The 20,452-nt window shown below is 39.3% G+C and overlaps 1 protein-coding gene across 1 annotated transcript in view; it reads right to left on the reverse strand.

The window, feature by feature from the left end:
- Positions 1–15,066: 15,066 nt before the first annotated feature.
- Positions 15,067–20,452, reverse strand: part of LOC126457153 (glutathione S-transferase 1-1-like) — a 32,706-nt gene continuing 27,320 nt past the window's right edge. Inside the window, exons 4-6 of the mRNA XM_050093225.1 lie at positions 19,159–19,297; positions 15,649–15,810; positions 15,067–15,294 (exon numbers count right to left, since the gene is read on the reverse strand). Coding sequence (XP_049949182.1) covers positions 15,124–15,294; positions 15,649–15,810; positions 19,159–19,297 — 472 coding nt within the window. The 3' untranslated portion in view covers positions 15,067–15,123. The remainder of the gene's footprint in view (positions 15,295–15,648; positions 15,811–19,158; positions 19,298–20,452) is intronic.

Raw genomic sequence — 20,452 nt, forward strand, 5'->3', positions numbered from 1 at the left:
TTAGCGTTTCAATAGGATTCCGTCCCCAAAGAAGTTAGAGAGCCGCCGGATTACAGGACTGAAAGATAAATGAGTGAGCTGAAAGTAAATACAGGGAGAATAAAAGAAGTTCGGTGCCGGGATGAACAGAACTGATGGTCAGGTGAGCAGGGGATTATAAAAACGATAGTGGGTAGGGGGTAATGTGGAGAAAAGTCTAATAACGAATAAGAAAAAAAGAATGCGAGTAATGCACATAATACAGTAGTACATGCAGAACTACTAGTCACTTACAGACATGGTGTACAACATCCATAAATCGCCAAGGCACACTGAATGATAGTGGCGCGATTTATAAACAAATACACATTATGAAGGAATTTGTAGATGCTGGCCTCTTTGAATCGTACGTGAAGATGAAGTCATTTTCTAAGAAAAATAACAGCTATATAGATAAAAATGGCAAACAGTACACAAATTTCAAATTAAATTTGAAGATAATCTTAAAATTAAGTTACCGAACTTTATACCTTGCTCGTAGAATAAGATTATTTATCCTAGCACTTCGCCAAAAGACAAAGTCTTTCTAGGTTCAGAACCGGTACCTCCATGTTCATCTCAGAAGGCTAATGCCATCGCAGCGGCATCTTACACCCGATCACAGCATATCTTCCGGCATAATTTCATTATTAAGCTAAAAAATGATATTTAGCTGAAATGCGTTCTGCTCATTAAGCCCCAAGACACCTTTCAATTGTTTTTATCATATATTAAGATATTACAATGGTAGAACTGTTGAGCCGATTGTAGCGGTTCTGCTCATTATGTTCTCACTTATTCCACGAAGCTTCAGAAATCCGCCTCGTACTCTAGTACGACGAAAAATGTACATTAGTCAAGAAAGCCTGCAAAAAGTTAACTGCATTGGGCGTGTCCCTAAGATGCTTAATGTTGTCAATCTGCTGTGAGTTTGTTCTACACAGCAGGTCTAGTTTTGCTATTAAATGAGGTAAGCTACTTGAAAAATTATTGTGCTGTCTTTTCTTAGTGGGAGGCTACAAATACTGCATGAAAGCTCGTGTTACCCGTTTGGAACACTTTGTTGAGGATACATATGTGAACACTTATTAATTTATTTTTCTATTCAATTCACTCTAACTGTCCCCTTCACAAAGAGCCCGCGTGTATAGCGAACGAATGACCATCCGGTTATAAACTGCAACTAAAATCAGTCTGTTAACAGTCAAAAGGCTCACCTGGTGTTCAGTGATGAAATTTAATCACCAAAATATTATACAGTGGCCCACTCCCAGCGAGCTAGTGTCTCTAAGTAATGGCAGTGTAATATGATAAGCGGTATTTATGAAATGGAGGAACACAAGCAATTTTCAATTTAGCATAAAAATAGTCTAAGAAAATACATGCAAACCAGATAATTATAATTATATCCATTTTGCACTGCCATTACATTGACCATCACTTCAGTATATGATTCAACACTTATCAAAATTTTCAGAGCAACGACTGACACGGCCTTCCTTTACGATAGCTCAAGCCCGACTTTTCGAGAATTTGTCTGCGCAGTCGATCTACCGTCTATAGTACAAGGGGCCGAGGTCTTTTCTCATTGGCTGGCACAAATGACAGTCATTGCCCTTGTATAAACTGGTAGTTCCGCTGGCTTGCCACTCAAAATCCTTAATTAAAGTTAGTAGTTTTCCAAATAATGATCCCGAAGATTTCCAAAGGAGATCTACACAATATCTTCAGGTGTCCGAAGAAAAGATGTTATTTTCTTGATGTAAATTTCGGAAGATTTGCAAGAAGCCTCTCACGCAGTTTACCTTATCCACTATCTCACTACTTAAAATTAGGTACACACTAATACTTAATTACTTACAATTTAAGTTAATTCTTCACGTACAAGCATCATTCATTCCACCACATTTCCTGACAAATTCCTCTCTTGTGCAAATCTTTTTTTTCTCAGAGCAGCACTTGCACACTACGTCCTAATACTTCGACTCTCTTCTGTTCTGGTTGTCATACAGTCTGTGTTTCACCACCATACAATGCTTTGCTCCAAACGTACAATCTTAGAAATTTCATCATCAAATTAAGACCTATATTTGACTACAGTAGATGTCTGTTCACCAGGAATGCCCTCTTTGTCTGCGCTGATCAGCTTTTAATGTCCTCTTGGCTTCGTCCGACATCGGTTATTTTGTTCCCAAGATAACAGAATTCCGTAACTTCTCCTTCTTCGTAGTCACCAGTTTAATGTAATACTTTCACCCTGAACTTTAATCCCACTCATAAATCTCAGTTATTTCAGTCTTGCTTCAGCGATGTATAAACAGAAGGGGAGAGGCGACACACTGTATTCCTGTGTGACCCTTTAATCCGAACACTTCGTTCTTGGTCTTCCACTGTTGTTTCCTTTTACTTTTGGAAAATACTGTATATTAGGCCTATCCGTCTTTCCCTGTAGCTTTTAATTGTTTATGGTAATTTCAAATATCTTGCACCATTTTACATTATTGAACGCTCTTTATAGATCGGCGAATTCTACGAACGTGTCTAATTTATTCTTAAGTCTTGCATCCATTATCAACCGGAACGTCAGACCTGTTCTCAGGAGCATTTAACTTTCCTAAATCCAAAATGGTTGGCATCTAACAGATCATTAGTTTTCTTCTCCAGCGTTCAGCACATTATTCTTTTCAGCAATGTGGATGGAAGAGACGTTAAGCTGATTTTGCGATTGTTCTCGCATTTGTCTGCCCCTGCTATATTCGGGGACATTTTTCCGAAAGTCTTATTTAATGACTCCAGTCTCGTAGATTTTACACATTAACCCTGATAGTCTCTTGGGACCCACATCTCTTAATAATGTGAGAGGTTCCAAAGGAATGTTATCTATCCCTTTGCCTTATTTGATCCCTGGTCCTGTAAAACTCTAATGTACTGCCATTTCTGTCACGTCGTAAATCACTTCTTCAGCTTCACACAGGTCTCCAGTGTATCCTTTCCCCTATCTGCTCTAACCCATGCGTTTGACACTGGAACGCCCATTGCACTCTAATGTTCACGCCTCTCTTTTCATATTTCCTTACATTGTTCCAGTAGACGTTTCCTCTTGACTTCTCTGCACTTCCAATTTATTTCACTCCTAAGCTGGGGGTTGTTTGGGGAAGGAGACCAGACAGCGAGGTCATCGGTCTCATCGGATTAGGGATGAACGGGGAAGGAAGTCGGCCGTGCCCTTTGAAAGGAACCATCCCGGCATTTGCCTGGAGCGATTTAGGGAAATCACGGAAAACCTAAATCAGGATGGCCGGACGCGGGATTGAACCGTCATCCTCCCGAATGCGAGTCCAGTGTCTAACCACTGCGCCACCTCGCTCAGTGTCACTCCTAAGTGATAACTGTATTGCTGTGTTCCTCTATTTCCCTTTTCATTTTTGTATTTCCTTCTTTCCTCCACCAGTTGAAGTATATTTTCTGTCACCAAGTGCTTCTTTGCAGTTACCTTCCTTGTATCTATGCTTCTCTATGATGCCGGAGAGGTAAAAAAAATCATCCAGCCAGTTGCAAAACCTATGTTTAGATATTTATAAAAATATATTCTTCAGAAGGAAGGGGCTTGTTACGTCACACGATGGTACGTTAGATTAGCTGACGTTTGGGTCTTTTCCAAGCATATCTTCCCCTATTATGGTTTTTGAGCAGTGTATTTGCTATTAGTAACTAAAATTCGTCCCAGAACTTCATTACTGGATGGGCCCTCCCGGCCAACGATGCCATACGTTCATTTCATTTCTTACTCTTTCTCCTCTCTCCTCCCTACTAGCAAGCCCATATTTTCCCGTAACTCTTCTATTCCTTCCCTAATATCTTAGTTAGAATCCCTATGATTATTACAGTAGCATTTCCCTGTACATACTGAATTATCCACTCAGTATCCCCATACCGACCCCGTCTCATCATCTTTTGCTTGTGACGTTGGTATGTGTACCTAAACTGTGGTTGTTGATGTTATTTGCTGCCGATTCTGATGTGAAATACCCCACTACTGAATTGTTTACAGTCATTCAGTCTCTGTCCTGCCATTCTATTCATAATGAATCCCACTTCTGTTAATTCTGTGACACTTTTAATATTACTGTATGCTGACTTGAAATTCTTATCTCCTTTGCGTTTCCTTATCTAGATTGAGTCTGCATTTCTTTTTCAATTTTTTACTAACTTCCCAACAATGTGTAAGACACAATCAATGCCTTCTCTGGGCGATGGGAATGGAAACACTTTCGACGACAGTGCTGCGAAAGCAGAGTTACTAAACACAGTCTTCCGAAATTCCTTCGTCAAAAAAGAAGAAGTAAATATTCCAGAATTCGAATCAAGAACCGCTGCCAGCATGAGCAGCTTAGAAGTAGATATACTCGGAGTAGCGAAGCAACTTAAATCACTTAATAAACGCAAGTCTTCCGGTCCAGACTGTATACCAGTTAGGATCCTTTCAGAGTATGTTGATGCAATACCTCCATACGTAACCCTCGCAATACCAAGCCATTTTCAGTAACGTGTATTACCAAGAGGAGGAGGGAGTGAGGGGGGGGGGGGGAGTATTTTGTGGCCACCATAAAAAACTTAAGAAATAAATAAAATTCATTAATTATTCTTGAATTACATTAATAACATACTTTTGAAAAGTATTGATGCATAATCAAGATCCAGAACGTGAATATTTCTTTTCAAACTGTTTTCAAAAATGCTTTTTAAATATTTCACTCACCTCATCATTTAAGTTTACTAAGTCTAATTATTTTGAGAAACATTAGTAGTAAAAGTCGTTATAGTGCTACTGAAGTACACTTTACTTATGCCTTCTCTTTCTGTCACTATGTTTTGTGCTACTCGTCTTCTAATGTGATGAGGTTTGGTGTTATAAATTTTTCCAGTGCTTGTAATATACTTGTCACTAACCTCTGTAGCTACTCTACCACTCTCCACATACTCTAGCACAACACATTCCTCTTCAGATTCACTCACTACATCGTCAGTTTCATCAAATTCAATTTCAGAATCTGTAGATTATTCCAAAACCTGTGATATTTCTCTGTCAGTAAGTGACTGCCGATACATTTTCAATCTCGTTTCGTCGTTGAGACCATTGTTGCTGTCAACCCAGAGAAATATAATGTCCATGCGTTCTAAGGTTATGTAATGCTGTTATTTGTGGAGCAAGACGACTGTTGTGGGAATTCGTATCTACTACCAAGTGGAGAGAGACTTTATGACCAGCACCCTTACACGTAGATTTTCCGATTAAGCTTAAACGAAAAATATAAAACAATCATAGAATTTTTTTTACAAAATTTGAAAAAATAAAGTACCTGAGTGGATTTCAGTATTTTCAAAAGGTGGGCATAAAGTACCCCCCCCCCCCTTCCCCTCTTGGTATAGCGAGGGTTAATAATCATATTTAACCGCTCGCTCGACGAAAGATCCGATCCCAAAGAAAGTTGCACAGGTCACGCCAATATTCAAGATAGCCAATGGAGTAAGCCACTAAATTATAGGCCCATATAATTAACGTCAGCAGGATTTTGGAACATATATTGTGTTCAAACATTATGACCTACCTCGAAGAGAACGGTCTATTGACAAACAGTCAATACAGCTGTAGAAAACGTCGTTCTTGTCAAACACAACTAGCTATTGAGAAGGTATTTCAAATTGATTATGTGTATCTTGATTTCCAGAAGGCTTTTGACACTGCACCAGACAAGCGGCATGTAGTCAAATTGCGTACTTATGGAATATCGTCTCAGTTAAGTGACTGGATTGTGATTTGCTGTCAGAGGCGTCACAGTTCGTAGTACCTGACGGAAAATCATCAAGTAAGGCCGCATCCTACGTAAGCGACAGAAGCGACCGACAGCGCGCGACAGCTTCAGGCGGTAATACACAACCACAGGTATAGTTACGGAACAGTCCAACGTGAGCGACATTTATGTCGCTGCTTGTCTTCCGCTGCAACTGACAACGTTTGAATTCATGTGTTTGAATCTTGTCGCTGCAGCACGTGCGACAGAGAGCGACAGCTACGTGTCTTCTCGGCAAAGCAGTGGAGTGGACGCTACGACAGCTAAGAAATGCTTATCATCCGATTTCAAGAAAAGTATTTGGTAAAAAAATTTAATTCTTCCGCATCTTGTAGCTTGATATCTTTGCTCGAAAAAGGTCTGTATTTATTTTCGTTTTTCGTCATAGTTACTGTGCTGCACAAAATTGAGTACCTGGTTGCATGACGTTTTTAAGAATTTGCACAGGTAAAACCACATTGCGTAGATTTTCCAAATAGTTCTTTTAAGGCCATACATTATTGCGTATGAAATGTAACCAATATATCTAAATTGTATTTAAAGTTGAAAGCGGAATGACATCGCTTTTCATTTTTGAGATATTGGTTGTTATATTCGCGCGACGGGTTGCTCGCGGCGCGTCCGATGAATCAAAAGGTGGTAAAAATCGTCATATCTCATAAATGGTTCAAGATACCGAAACGAGGATATTTGGAAATGACAGCACGCAGAAAGGACTATTTTATTGTATGATTAACACTCGATACATTTTTGCAAACGCGGGAACAGAACGAGAACAAGACCTCCTACTAATTACAACTGGAGGTTTTGTCCGAATTTTCATAGCCAAACAAAGAGAGTTAAATAGGCAAACGTGGTATGAAAGTGACCAGCGTGAGATCTAGTTGTGCATGAAAATATTTAACTGCCTGAAAGTCATCAGGGTAAAAAATTCGGTGGAATGGTAAGGTTAGGAATGAAGAGATTCTCCACGGAATCGGCGAGGAAATTAATACATGGAAAACACTGACAAGATTATGGAACAGAATGGTAGGTCATCCGTTAACACATTAGGGAATGACTTCCATGGTAATATAACTAGAGAGATTTGTAGGGGGTAAAAACTGCAGAGGACAGAGACAGGAATACATCCAGTAAATAACTGCGGACGTAAGCTGTAAATGCTACTTTGGAACTAAAAGTTGGCATAGGAGAGAAATTCTCGGCAGGCCGCATCAAACCTGTCAGAAGACAGAAGACAGAAAAAAAAAATCATCAGTGTAATATGTTCGACTACCTTTTGCACGCAGCGGCGCAGAGATCTTAGCTACAGATCGAGAAAATGTAGCAAGGATAATTTTACTGATGTCAAGTGGTGTCGTCAATACACACTGCCTGACAGTAACGGCCGGCCGGGGTGGCCGAGCAGTTCTAGGCGCTACAGTCTGGATCTACGCGACCGCTACTGTCGCAGGTTCGAATTCTGCCTTGGGCATGGATGTATGTGATGTCCTTAGGTTAGTTAGGTTTAAGTAGTTCTAAGTTCTAGGGGACTGATGACCTCAGATGTTAAGTCCCGTAGTGCTCAGAGCCATGTGAACCATTTGACAGTAACGAAGACTGTTGTCGTTAGCACAGTAAGTCAACAACCTCGGAAAAATATAATGTTAGAGCTTAAGAAAGTACCCTGGACGTTTGTTGGAGGCCATTAGAAGTAGTACAAATGGTTTAAGATGGGGGAAGCTATTTGCCGTTGATTTGAGAAAGAATGGATTCCTGTGCTTACGTTAGACACCAAAATGCTTGCTCAAGATGGTCAGATTGAGATTCGAACCATGTTTCTTTATGACATTGTTTCACTGACAGGGACTGCTGCACCACGCTGAGCTAAGTTTCTTGGAATCCTCGTGAGATAGATAAATTCAGCGGTGGGGAAAATTTATGATAAAGGATAACAAAGGCTACCAACACAAAAAAAATCAGTTGCTCAATAGAAACTTCTTTTCAGATGTACGACGAAGAAGGCTTATTTCTTTAGTTCTTCATTTGTGAACATGAGATGTAGACAGTGGTAAGGGACAGTCGATAGGAAACAGATTTACTGCATACAAAACATTGTACGTGATGTGTTTTGTTCTTATTAGCTGACAGTTCCACGCAAAACCAAGAAATGGCAGCTCTGTCTCTAATTTCAGATTCTCGCTAATGATAATTTGGTCAGTATTTGTGCATGTAAACAATAGTAAGAGTGAAAAACATGGCAGCAAGTAGTAGTAATATGTGCTGTGTTCATGCCAGAGAAATGATTTTCAGGGACGATTTGTACATCCGAGGATGATGTGGGTAACTACGACTCAGATAAAGTTGCTAAACATATTTCTGAACGCAAATGCGCTTCGAAAATTGTCGCAAATCACGTAAAAGTTAACAGTTGTGTTTAAGCAACCAAACAATGTTCAACTTGCGACCCTAACCAATGTTTACGCGATGGCAGCAAAATTAAGGGATAAAATTAAGGGACACCCTTAGTTTCATTTATTACTTTGAGGTTGTTATAGTCAATTATTTCAAAACTTTGTAATTCAAATATTACTATCATAAACTGAAAAAATGTGGACCTTTTAAATCTGTATTTTTGAATGGTATCACAATATAGTTCGTTAATTCACCCAGCAAGTAAACAATGGTAAGTTAGTGGTAACGCATGTTAAGTGCACTTAGTTTGCAACGATACAATGGTAAACACACATTGTCGCATTTTTAAGAATAACACTTTACCGCAGAACTGAAGGTTTAATAAAATATTCGCTACTCTAGAGTTATTTGAAACAATGTTTTAGCTGATAAAAATCACAATGAATGTAACTAAAATATCTTATTTGTGAGATTTTATTGAAACTTTAGACTGCAGTTTCTCAAAACAACCAATTTGCCCCTTACCTTTGTCCACAGCCGAGGCCTTCAGTTTATGTTTACACTTATGTAACTATGATAATAAATCGATTGCTTGAAAAAAAATTAAACAAAATGAGCGGTTGCGACAGTTTGTCAGAAATTCCAAGAAATCTTTGGGAATGTCTGCCAAGTTCATTGTTTACATGTCTTCGTAATTTGTATCAATCAGAGAGAATGTGATAATATAAAGAGAAACAAATAGCGAAAAACAATGAGGAGAGGATATCTGTAGTTTTAGAGGAATGGAATGAGGAAATCACGTAGTTTACTAAATGAATATTTCGATGTTTCGTGTCTCTCGTTATTTAGTTGTCAGCACTTTTATCAGGATGGTAAACGATTGAATAAAAGTTTGTAAAAACTTCATTCATTTTTCTGTGTATCTCGAAAGTGAATGTCAAGTATCTTTAAAATTTTATATCTCCTAATCACAAAACAAATGTTTAGACGACAAACTAAACTGAAGCCAATAAAATGGAAGGACAAGTAGAAGAAGTTACCTGCTGTCTTTCCTTGCGTAATCCAGAGACAAGCACCGATATACACTGTCTTATCAGAAGTGTCCAGACACTCACATGTAATGCGGAACTGACCGCTAGATGATGTGAGAGGCGAACTGGTCAGCATAAAAAAGGTGAGGATGTTGCTTTGCCTGTAAAGAAGCAATAATAGCAGCGTAGGACGGTCAGAAGAGAAAAGTGACTTCGAACGTGGACTAGCCATCGAATATCACATAAGTAATAAATCCGTCAGGACATTCCAGATGTCCAAGATGTTTGTTAGTGTTGCGGTTGTTAAGTGGGAACGCGAAGCAGCACCCACAGTTAAACCAAGACCAGACAGATCTCATGTACTGACGTACAGGAAACGTAGAGCACTGCGGAGGGTGGTTGTAAAAAACTGCATGAGGTCAGCGGAAGGAATCATTCCTCAGTTGCAAAGTGCTACCAGCAGTCCGGCTAGAGCAATGGCTGCCCTAAAGGAGGCAAAATATGAGGTAGACTGGTCGAACAGTTCACCAGAAGCCACACATTTAAGGATGCTTGAGGTGGCGTAAAGAGCGATCCCAATGGGCAGTGGATGACGGAAAACGAATAATTTGGTCGAATTCCTTCGTTCCTTGTGGTGATCCGAAGGAAGGATTCCGATGTGGCGAGTACCTGGAGGACGTTCCTTGCCACCACTTGTAGTGGCATTAGTGAAGGGGATAGGAAGTTGTGTTAAGGTATGAGTGTGTTGTATTTAGGGTGTGATCCCCAATTTGCGTTTAAGGAAACGCTAAATGCAGAACGATACGCACACATAATCAGTATCCATGAGGGAAAGGTTTGTGAGCAATACCATTGCTGAAATGAAGTGGTCTGCCCAAAGTTTCGATCTGAACCCAATGAAACACATTTGGTGAGGGTCGACTTGGGTCCATACCCTAGCGCCCAACATCACTACCTTCTCTGGTTTAGGATTTTGAGGAGTAATGAGTTGCCTTTACTGCGCAAAAATTCAAACACCTCACTGAAAATGTTCTCAGCAGACGTCAAGCCGTCATAAGGCGGAAGGATGGACACACCCTACTTTAATATCCACTGATAGGAATATCGGACCTTTTACCAGGTAATTAATGTATCTTAAGTTTTCCGCATGTGTAATGGCTTAAAGTACTATATCTTATGCTGTTTTTAACGCTTTAAGGGGAAAATTCTTGAGGGAGCAGCAGTAAAGAGGCAGTTTTAATTACAAAGTATGACTTCGGAGAAACCAGCTCGTCCCCATTCCCTCATAATACTGACAAGGAAGGATGTAAAATGGAACTTTACTATCACCTCATGTAGATCATAGTGAAATCGTGGTACCGTATTTCAATTCTCTGATCTATATCAGCAATGAAAGGTTTCGTATAATGCGATCTGTAGAACCCACAATAAGAAGAATCCACTGACAGTACTATTTTAGTATTTTGTATTGGCTCTTTCCAAATCTCAGTCAGTGCCAACATAATATACTGTTTCAAACAATAAGACATCAAAGAACGCATTCCAGTGAACTACGTTTTATGTAGTAGACTTAAGAAATACCAGGAAAGCAGCCTCATTTGTTGCCTCTGTCGGGTATTATATTAGGTCTGACACGATCCTTTGCTTAACTGCTTTCAGCCGATCCTTTGAGAAATAATTTCCATCCATCGTTGTCGGAATAAAAATCATTCTACACTATGTGATCAAAAGTATCCGGACACCCCGAAAACACACGTTTTCCTATTAGGTATATTGTGCTGCCACCTACAGCCAGGTACTCCATATCAGCGACATCAGCAGTCATACATAGTGAGAGAGCAGAAACGGGCGGTCCGCGGAACTCACGGACTTCAAACGTGGTTAGGTGATTGGGTGTCAGTTGTCATACGTCTGTAGGCAAGATTTCCAGACTGCTAAACATCCCTAGGTCCACTGTTTCCGGTGTGATAGTGAAGTGGAAACCTGAAGGGACATGCAAAGCAAAATAGCGTACAGGCCGACCTCGTCTGTTAACTGACAGAGACCGGTGACAGTTGAAGAGGGTCGTAATCACACAGGAATTCCAAACTGCATCAGGATTCACTGCAACAGCACTGATGGACGACTTTGAGTAAGGCGAATAGTTAATTCCGCTGCTCAGATGAATAGAAAACAGTACGAAAGTCCTCAATCTTATTTTAAAAACCACATGGTGTCGTGTCAATGCTTTTCGAAGAATGATGCATTTCCATTTGAGGAACTGGAAGCATACAGCGGACTGTCGGCAAACGGCTGGCTTATTTAATTTGCTTTTTTTGCATATTGTGAGCTTCTTTATCACGTAATCTACAGCCTTGGAGAACTTCAAACCTATCTCTTCTTTCCTGAGTGCCAGCCGAGGTGGCCAAGCGGTTAAAGGCGCTACAGTCTGGAACCGCGCGGCCGTTACGGTCGCAGGCTCGAATCCTGCCTCGGGCATGCATGTGTGTGATGTCCTTGGGTTAGTTAGGTTTAAGTAGTTCTAAGTTCTAGGGGACTGATGACCTTAGAAGTTAAGTCCCATAGTGCTCAGAGCCATTTGAACCTTTCCTGAGTGCCTCAGTATCCGAATTATTTCCATATCCATTCTTCTAACTGGTTTGATGCGGCCCGGCTTGAATTTGTTTCCTATGGAAAGCTTTTCATCTCAGAGTAGCTCTTTGACGCTATCTCAATGATGATGATGAAAAGGTTTAGTAGGCGCACGACAGCAAGATCTTTAACACCCACTCGAAAATGTAATGAGACGAGTAGGGAAGAAGACCTCAAAATTACTAAATTGCGAGCTGCTCGACCCACTGTTCTGAATTATTTGTGAATATATGCAGTGTTTACACTCTACAGTTTCCACTAGTAGCACGGAAGCTGTTCTCTGACAATGCATGTCCTACCATTCTGTCCCGTCTTCTTTTTGGCGTTTCCATATGTTCCTTTAAACGCTGATTCAGCGGAGAAAACCCTCATCTCTTATCAGTCCACTTAATTTTCGGAGTTTTTCTGCAGCACCGGATCCCAACCTCTTCGATTCTCTCTTTTTTTATTTTCTCACAATCCATTATCGACTGTCATACAACATTGCGCTCCAAACGTATATTTTTGGAAATAGCTTCCTCAGATTAAGGCCTATGTTAGATGCTAGTAGAATTTTTTGACGAAGAATGCCTTCTTCATCAGTGTTAGTCTGCTTTTACGCTCCTCTTGCTTTGGCACACGTTACTTTGCTTCTGAGATTGCAGAACCTCTTCACTTCGTCCCTAATTTTTGATGTTCAGTTTATCGCTGATATCATTTTTCTATTCCTAATTACTTTCGTTTCCTTACGGCTTGATCACAATCCATATTCTTTACTAATTAGGATGTTCTGACCATTCAGTACGACAACTAACTCTGAGTTAAAATATATGAGGATTACTCCAAAAGAAATGCACACTACTATTGTCAAAATGCAGTTTTCATTGTGCATGTGTGAAAGTTTTACAGTGTGTAGATAAATCCTTCCCGCTTGTTTTCGAACTTAGTTCAACCTGTTCCCGTGACTGGCGCCGTCACAGAATGTCTTCAAGATGGCTGCTACACTTGACGTTCGTCAGAAGCAATTTGCTGTCATAGAATTCCTGTGCTGTGAAAACGCGACAGTGGGAAACATCCACAAGAGGTTGAAAAAGGTGTATGGAGATGCTACTGTCGATCGCAGTACAGTTAGTCGGTGGGCAAGCAGGTTACGTGACGAAAGCGGAAACGGCAATATTGAGGATTGTCCTCGCAGCGGCAGGCCTCGTACTGCACACACTCCAGACAATGTGCAGAGAGTTAACGAATTGGTGACCGCTGACAGACGCATCACAGCGAACGAATTGTCACGCTACGTCGGGATAGGGGAAGAAAGTGTTTGCAGAATACTGAAAGTTTTGGCGTTAAAAAAGGTTTGTGCCAGGTGGGTTCCCAGGATGTTGACAGTGGCTCACAAAGAAATAAGAAAAACGGTATGCAGCGAACTTTTGGAACAGTATGAGAATGGTGGAGATGAATTTCTTGGAAGAATTGTGACAGATTATGAAACGTGGCTCCATCATTTTTCACCAGAGACGAAGAGGCAATCAATGGAGTGGCATCATGCAAATTCACCGAAGAAAAAAATTCAAAACCCCACATTCTGCTGTAAAAGTTATGGTCTGCTGTAAAAGTTATGGCTACGGTGTTTTTCGATTCCGAAGGACTCTTGCTTGTGGACATCATGCCAAGTGGAACCACCATGAATTCTGATGCATATGTGACGGCAATGAAGAAACTTCAAGCTCGACTGAGTCGTGTTCGACCATATCGGCAAAAGGAGGATGTTTTGCTGTAGCACGACAATGCACGGCCACATGTCAGTCAAAAAATCATGAAAGCGATCAGAACTCGGATGGACAACACTGAAACACCCGCCTTACAGTCCTGACCTGGCTCTATGTGACTATCATCTCTTTGGAAAACTGAAAGACTCTCTTCGTGGAACAATGTTTGAAGATGATTACTCCCTTGTGCACGCTGCCAAACAGTTGCTCCCAACAGATTAGTCCAGAATTTTACCGTGCGGGTATACAGGTGCTGGTTCCAAGATGGCGTAAGGCAGTTGAGAGGGATGGAAATTATGTGGAGAAATGAAAATATTGTTCCTAAAGGATGTGTCTACACACTGTAAAACTTTCAAACATGTAGAATAAAAGATGTATTTAAAAAAATATTGTGCATTTCTTTTGGTGTGACCCTCATACTATTGTTGTGAGTTACTTAAAGCTGAATTTTTCTAGTGAGTTGTATCACTTGTTGGAAATTGTTTGTTGTGATTCTACTGTGAATAAATTGTGTATTCTGATAAGAAAGGTGTACAAACCTTCTACTACTTTTCGATAGAAATCGTGTAAATGACCTAACGGTGTAACTTTCTTTGCGTCCAGTTTTATCTACTATTTGCTGTTACTACACTGATCATTAGTTTTGTATTCCAATTAATAGATAATTTCACTAGCAACCAACACTACTGGATAAATTTCGTTCACATAGTGAATATCGAGTTTTTAGTACTTTCAGGTTATCTTTTTCCCTTCATAATGTCGTATTGTGATAAGTATACAGTTATCAATTTGCCGACTTTATATTTGAATCTTGCATGTAATCATTATACATGTTATCGGATAGCCTGTCATATTTAATTTTTTGTTTAGGGATGCGTCTAGTAACCATGTTCTTTTTGAGCAAGTATAGTGGATCAGCGTCCATTCTTATGTTGTAATGCAGAAATCTTACGTGTTGTTAGACAAACTTCCAATGAGTGGACAAAGCATACTGATTACGGAGAAACGAAGATATTCGGTAGTTGCGAAAAATTGTGACAAATGACCATAAAAATTGTAGTTAAACTTTCTTCCGCTAAATTAATTGTACACTTATACTGTAGCACCTCAGTGCAAAACAAATATAGCACTTTCTATTGTAATCCTACGATTAAGAAACGTCTTTCTGCCGAAACATTACTCTAAAATGAATACAAAAAAGAATTTAATCTAGGATGACCTTTCTGCAATACTTATACTGCATTACCAACACAGACTGTTTCAATGAGAAGGAACTACACTGAATAGCAAAATGTCTTCATTCACGTTACCCCAAGTATTTGCAAAATACCGGCGCATATCGCGCCGCATATATTGGTTCGGAGAACATGTTCTTAAGAAATGAAAACATATGGATCTATTTGAATATTTATTACAAATATTAATCTAAAAGTAATTCATACACAGTTTGTTTCATTTTCTTTGTGCTTGTTTTTGTTTCTTCTGTTCTTCCATTAAGGCAACCACAGAATCACTATATATTTTCTTGAATTCTGCATACCTTGGGAATGAATTTTCAACACGGCGAAGCCATCGTGAAATGTTTCCATACTTAGACAGATCAAGTTTAAGATGTGGAATATACTGAAAAAAATGCGAATATTTGTTATTATTATAAAATTATGCTAAAGTATAAAAATTTATTATCACTTAGTTCTTTTTCGATTTCAAAATTGACAAATATTGCTATACCAACACACGTAACGAATACACTAGTCATTAAAAATTCGAGCGAGTAATTTAATTTGGACTAGCATGGTTTAGAGTAGCTACTATGGACTTTAATGTTATTAGTGATCAAAACTGAATGACAGCTGTCAGATCATAGATTCAAAGAATTGGCGATAGAAAATCAAAAAAATATTCAGTTAGTTGGACGTCCGATCTACGTTTTTCCCAACCTACTGGAGTGAACAGTATAGGATAACATTTCACTACCTCCAATGCTGCCATGGTCGCAGCTGTGGCGTAGTCTGCAAGCGAGATGTGGTCCAGTGCGAGCCATTCTTTGCCCTCTAGCATCCTGTTTAGTATTTCTAGTCCAAGGATCAACCTGTCCATATCGTGCTTAGGTACAAATCCGGCAAAAAAGTCCCCAGCCTGTAGGCAACATACGAAACATTATAATCAGTACGTTAGGTGCAATGAGTATGTGGCGGGTTGCAATTATTATTAAACATAGCAAAAGCTAGAATGTTCATAAACTGAACTTGGTGAAGCAAAATATATAAATTATAGCTGATATCTTAACTGGGTGCACGATACACCCTATATTGCAGCGTTTCGAAAACTGTTCCACCGAACCCTAGTTTCCGTGGAGATAAATCAAGCGTTCCGTGGAATTAGGTGCCTTTTTACATAACATTCCAGAAGGTAAAAATGATAAAAATTAACGTCTCTGGGAAATTGTTCAAATTGCTCTGAGCACTACGGGACTTAACATCTGAGGTCATCAGTCCGCTAGACCTAAACCTAACTAACCTAAGGACATCACACACATCCATGTCCGAGGCAGGATTCGAACTTGCAGCCGTAGCGGTCGCGTGGTTCCAGACTGTAGTGCCTAGAACCGCTCGGCCACTCCGGCCGGCTTGTCAGGTTGCAGCAATATACTGATAATGAGCTTTTTTAAACCATTGGTTTGTCTTGTTCACAGTTCTGTTTTTAAGGCTAGACTATGATCAGTATTCCATCGCAATGGCAACAGCATTGGCATATAAATCTAATTAAATTACGTCAACTGTATATTGTTTTGGTAAAAGAAGCCAAATTTTAATTGACAACAAGAGAAATGAAAGTGTTATGCACAATTCCCCACTGATGACGTTACTCGGAAAGAAAGAAAAAGTTCAAAAATTCGGACGAAAATAAATCACCACGTCATTTGCAATTTTGGTGGCGTCCAGTAACCTAGTGTGTTTTAATAAAGTGAAGCCAGAACGGAAACTCAGCAGAGAATCTTCTCTCTAACCGTCAAAGATCTAAGAAAAAAATCATATGAAACAGTTCACAGCAAGTAACATACCGTCTCACTTCTGCTATCCTCATTCACAGTGTAAGACTTCATTTATCAGAGAGCAGACAGCATAACTTTGTACACTTCAAAAAAAGATAGGAAGGTCATTGTCTACATAACATTTCGAAAACCCTCTATCCCCACCACTGCTTTTGTCCTTTAAGAAAATTGTATAAAAATGATTGATTGAGTTTTATTCTCCGCTGTTAATAATATTATCAAAATAAGCTACCTACCATTGTATTTCTTGTCTTTAAATAGTTTTCGATATTTTTTTCACAAGATGGGAAGGTGGATTAAAAAAGACACTCTAAAGCTTTCTTCTGCCGAACTTGTCTCCTCATGTTTCGGACTCAATTACTAGTTCTTTTGCTAAAGATAATTGTGGTAGTAATAAGATTGATACCAATAAAATCACCTCAAAAGAATAGGTATGTTAGTGATCCTACAAGTAACCGATCCGGAGCAGTTACTAAAAAATTTAGAAACTACGATGGAAGCTTTTTTTGCCTTTGCTTCATGAACAATATTGATATATGCAGCACAGTTATCGTAAGTAGCTCTACAGCTCGAGATTATATGGATTGCCATCTAGAGTCTGCTAATGGAGAACTTAGAGAAAAAAAATGAATGCTGTAGTCGAAGGCGTGACGAACTTCAGAAATTAGAAACGTACATGATTCAAACCACAAAAACAGCTAATAAAAAATCAGCTAAGGCTACTGAGTCAGCTATCAAATAATTGAACTTTGTGAAGCCTGCTCCACTGCGGAAAATCTTATTGAACCTTAAGCTACAGAGATGTTAAAATGTATGTTAGGTGAAAACAGCGAAAGTAATAGTTAAGATCCCACTATCAAACAGCTCGGTGCTCAGTGCATCAGAGATTTATGAACGAATATAAAGAAAGAAATTAAATTCGTCTCGAATCATGCAAATTTTCTTTTTACAGGTGGATGGATTATACGATACAGCTGTAATAACTGTAGCAGTATTAATTGTACAGTTAGGTGTCAGCATGAAAACACATTAGTAGGGCTTCTCTCTTAGTCCAACAGGTACCACTGGAGTTGAAATATTTTGTCATATAAATTCTTTCCCTGAAAGGAATAAAATACCATGTGACACCTTCTTTGGTGTCTATACCGACAGGGAAAAAGCATCATTAATATGAACGTAAAGCTTATTAAAAATATCGATAAATACTGTTCCAGAAACCCTTACATGATCCACAAGTAGGCACCTCCTGAAAAAAATTATTCCCCAGTTGTAAGAATGCTCCGGATGAAGTCATCAGTCTTCTGCAGCTGAGATGCAACAACATTTCTAATGACCAAGAAATAGATCGGTGCGTTGCCTGCCTGCCTTTGTCGCTGAGAGACCCAAAAGTGGCCGACAGCTAAAACACATCGCACTGCCTTGCCAGCATACAGTCCACTCCATGCAGCGACTGTGAATTTGTTTCTGTGGAAGACGAGCAATCCTGTATGACCAACTACATGGGTAACTTTCACCATAAGGATTACATACCAATGTCCACTGCTCGTCTGAGCAAGTTTGACACCACACAGGCAGCAGCTGTCTTCAGCCAGTGCAAAACAGGTTTTGCATCTCCCATCACAATCGAAGTAGTACTCACGCACTGAGGAAATTGTCTTTTTCGAATAAAGACGTCAGGATCACATATTACATTTTAATTCTTTACACTGTTTCGCTTGCTGATCAAAACTTAGAAACCGTAACACAAAGTCTTTCGAGCATGCTAAACGAGCTAGGCGGCATTATACACAAAAATCCACAATGATCGCGGCCTCATTTAGAGAATTTATTTCCTGCGTAAATGACTGAGGAAATTTACCTGAGCGAGTGGTGATATGGGGTGTGTGCACACTAGCAAATCGACATATTTTCAACAAGAGCACTCGCTATTTCATTATCATTTCTTTTACTTTTCTACCTCTTTTTCTTTCCAATGGAAATAGGTTGAATTGACACATTAACAATTATTTAATAAACAAAGAATGATCAAAAAACAATCCATGAATAAATATTTTAACATAAAGGCAAACCAAACGAATTAAAAAAATCATTATCAGAATACATCTTGTAAGACAGAACACATTGCAGATCTAAGTTGAAAACGTGAAAATGAGAACTTTCCGAACTCAGCACAAAAAGACTCACTGAAACGCCATTGTTAAATAAAAACGCCGTTATTAACTAAAATATACGTAATTTTTCTAGAATAACAAATTTTTGTGTTTGTACAGTTGCAGGCTTTTCAATAGGAACAGTACAAAGATTAATGCAAAGTTACTGAAAGGAAACTAAAGAAAACTGCCTGACGTACAGTTCAGAGATCAATGACAATTAAAATTTCAAGTTTGGAACATTCTTTAGTATAACGAGAAAAAGGAATGTTTTATGCTTACCCAAACAACTTCAAATGATTTGTACAGTTCAGTATCAAAATACAGCCTCTGGTCAACAAGCACGCGTTTCGACGCGTCCTTTGGGTACAAAAAGTCGTTTTTCCCGTACTTCGATATGAGGTAGGATGCGATGGCTCGACTGAAAAAAAAAAAGTAAATTATCAGAGATGCCTTATGAAACTGTATAAAATAATAAATATGAACTATTAGGTAATGAAAAACACTACATGCCAAACCATTGTACCAGGTGGGTAACCGTCTCTACCCTGGTAGAGTGTGATGCTTGCTGTGATTTTGCTGTGTCATCTGAATGAAAAAAAAGCGCTTCCGGTCGTATATTCAAATAAGCATTCTTTTTCATTTAGTACCGTATGAATTTTGTACTTCTGGTACAAGTTGACCTTAAGCGGGATGCAGAAGAATATTTCTGCACCATCCTCATGTCTTGTGTAGTATTCACATTTTTTATTTCTTTTTATTTTCTAATCGTAAATCTGTAACAACAACATTTTGACTACACGAAATCTCTACGGTACCGCCACCTACGCTTCCTGAAGTATCGGAATACCCCTGCGCAGTCGACCACCAAATATGACTAAAGAGGAACCTGTCAGTATACATAGATGTGGGGAGTATTGTGGTATCACTTGGGAGGCCATACTACTGTTGCTTTTCCGTGGTTTCCTTAAAATGTTCCAGGCAAATGGTTGCTCATTAGGCCAAGGCCGACTACCTGTCACATTCTTTTTGTTGTAGACCTTTAAGTCTGTAAATGTCTCTATATGTGTATTAATTTCTTATTGTTGTTGTGGTCTTCAGTCTAGAGACTAGTTTCACGCAGCTCTCCATGCTACTCTGTCCTCTTCGTCTGTGAACAACTACCGCAACCTACATCCTCCTGAATCTGCTTAGCGTATTCATCTCTTGTACTCCTACGATTTTTACTCTGTACGCTTCTCTCCAGTACTAAATTGGTGATCCCTTAATGCCTCACAACGGGTTCTAATAATTGATCCCTTCTTCTAGTCAAGTTGTGCCACAAATTATTCTTCTCCCCAATTCCGTTCAGTACCTCCTCGTTAGTTACGTGATCTACCCATATAATCTTCACCATTCGTCTGTAACACCCATTTCAAAAGCTTCAATTTATTTCTTGACTAAACTGTTTATTGACCATGTTTCACTTCCGTACATGGCTACACTTCAAACAAATACTTTCAGGAAAGATTTCCTTACACTGAAATCTATGTTCGATGTTAACAAATTTCTCTTCTCCAGAAACGCTATTCATGCT

The sequence above is a fragment of the Schistocerca serialis genome, chromosome 2, assembly GCF_023864345.2.
Source record: "Schistocerca serialis cubense isolate TAMUIC-IGC-003099 chromosome 2, iqSchSeri2.2, whole genome shotgun sequence".
Lineage (NCBI taxonomy): Eukaryota > Metazoa > Arthropoda > Insecta > Orthoptera > Acrididae > Schistocerca > Schistocerca serialis.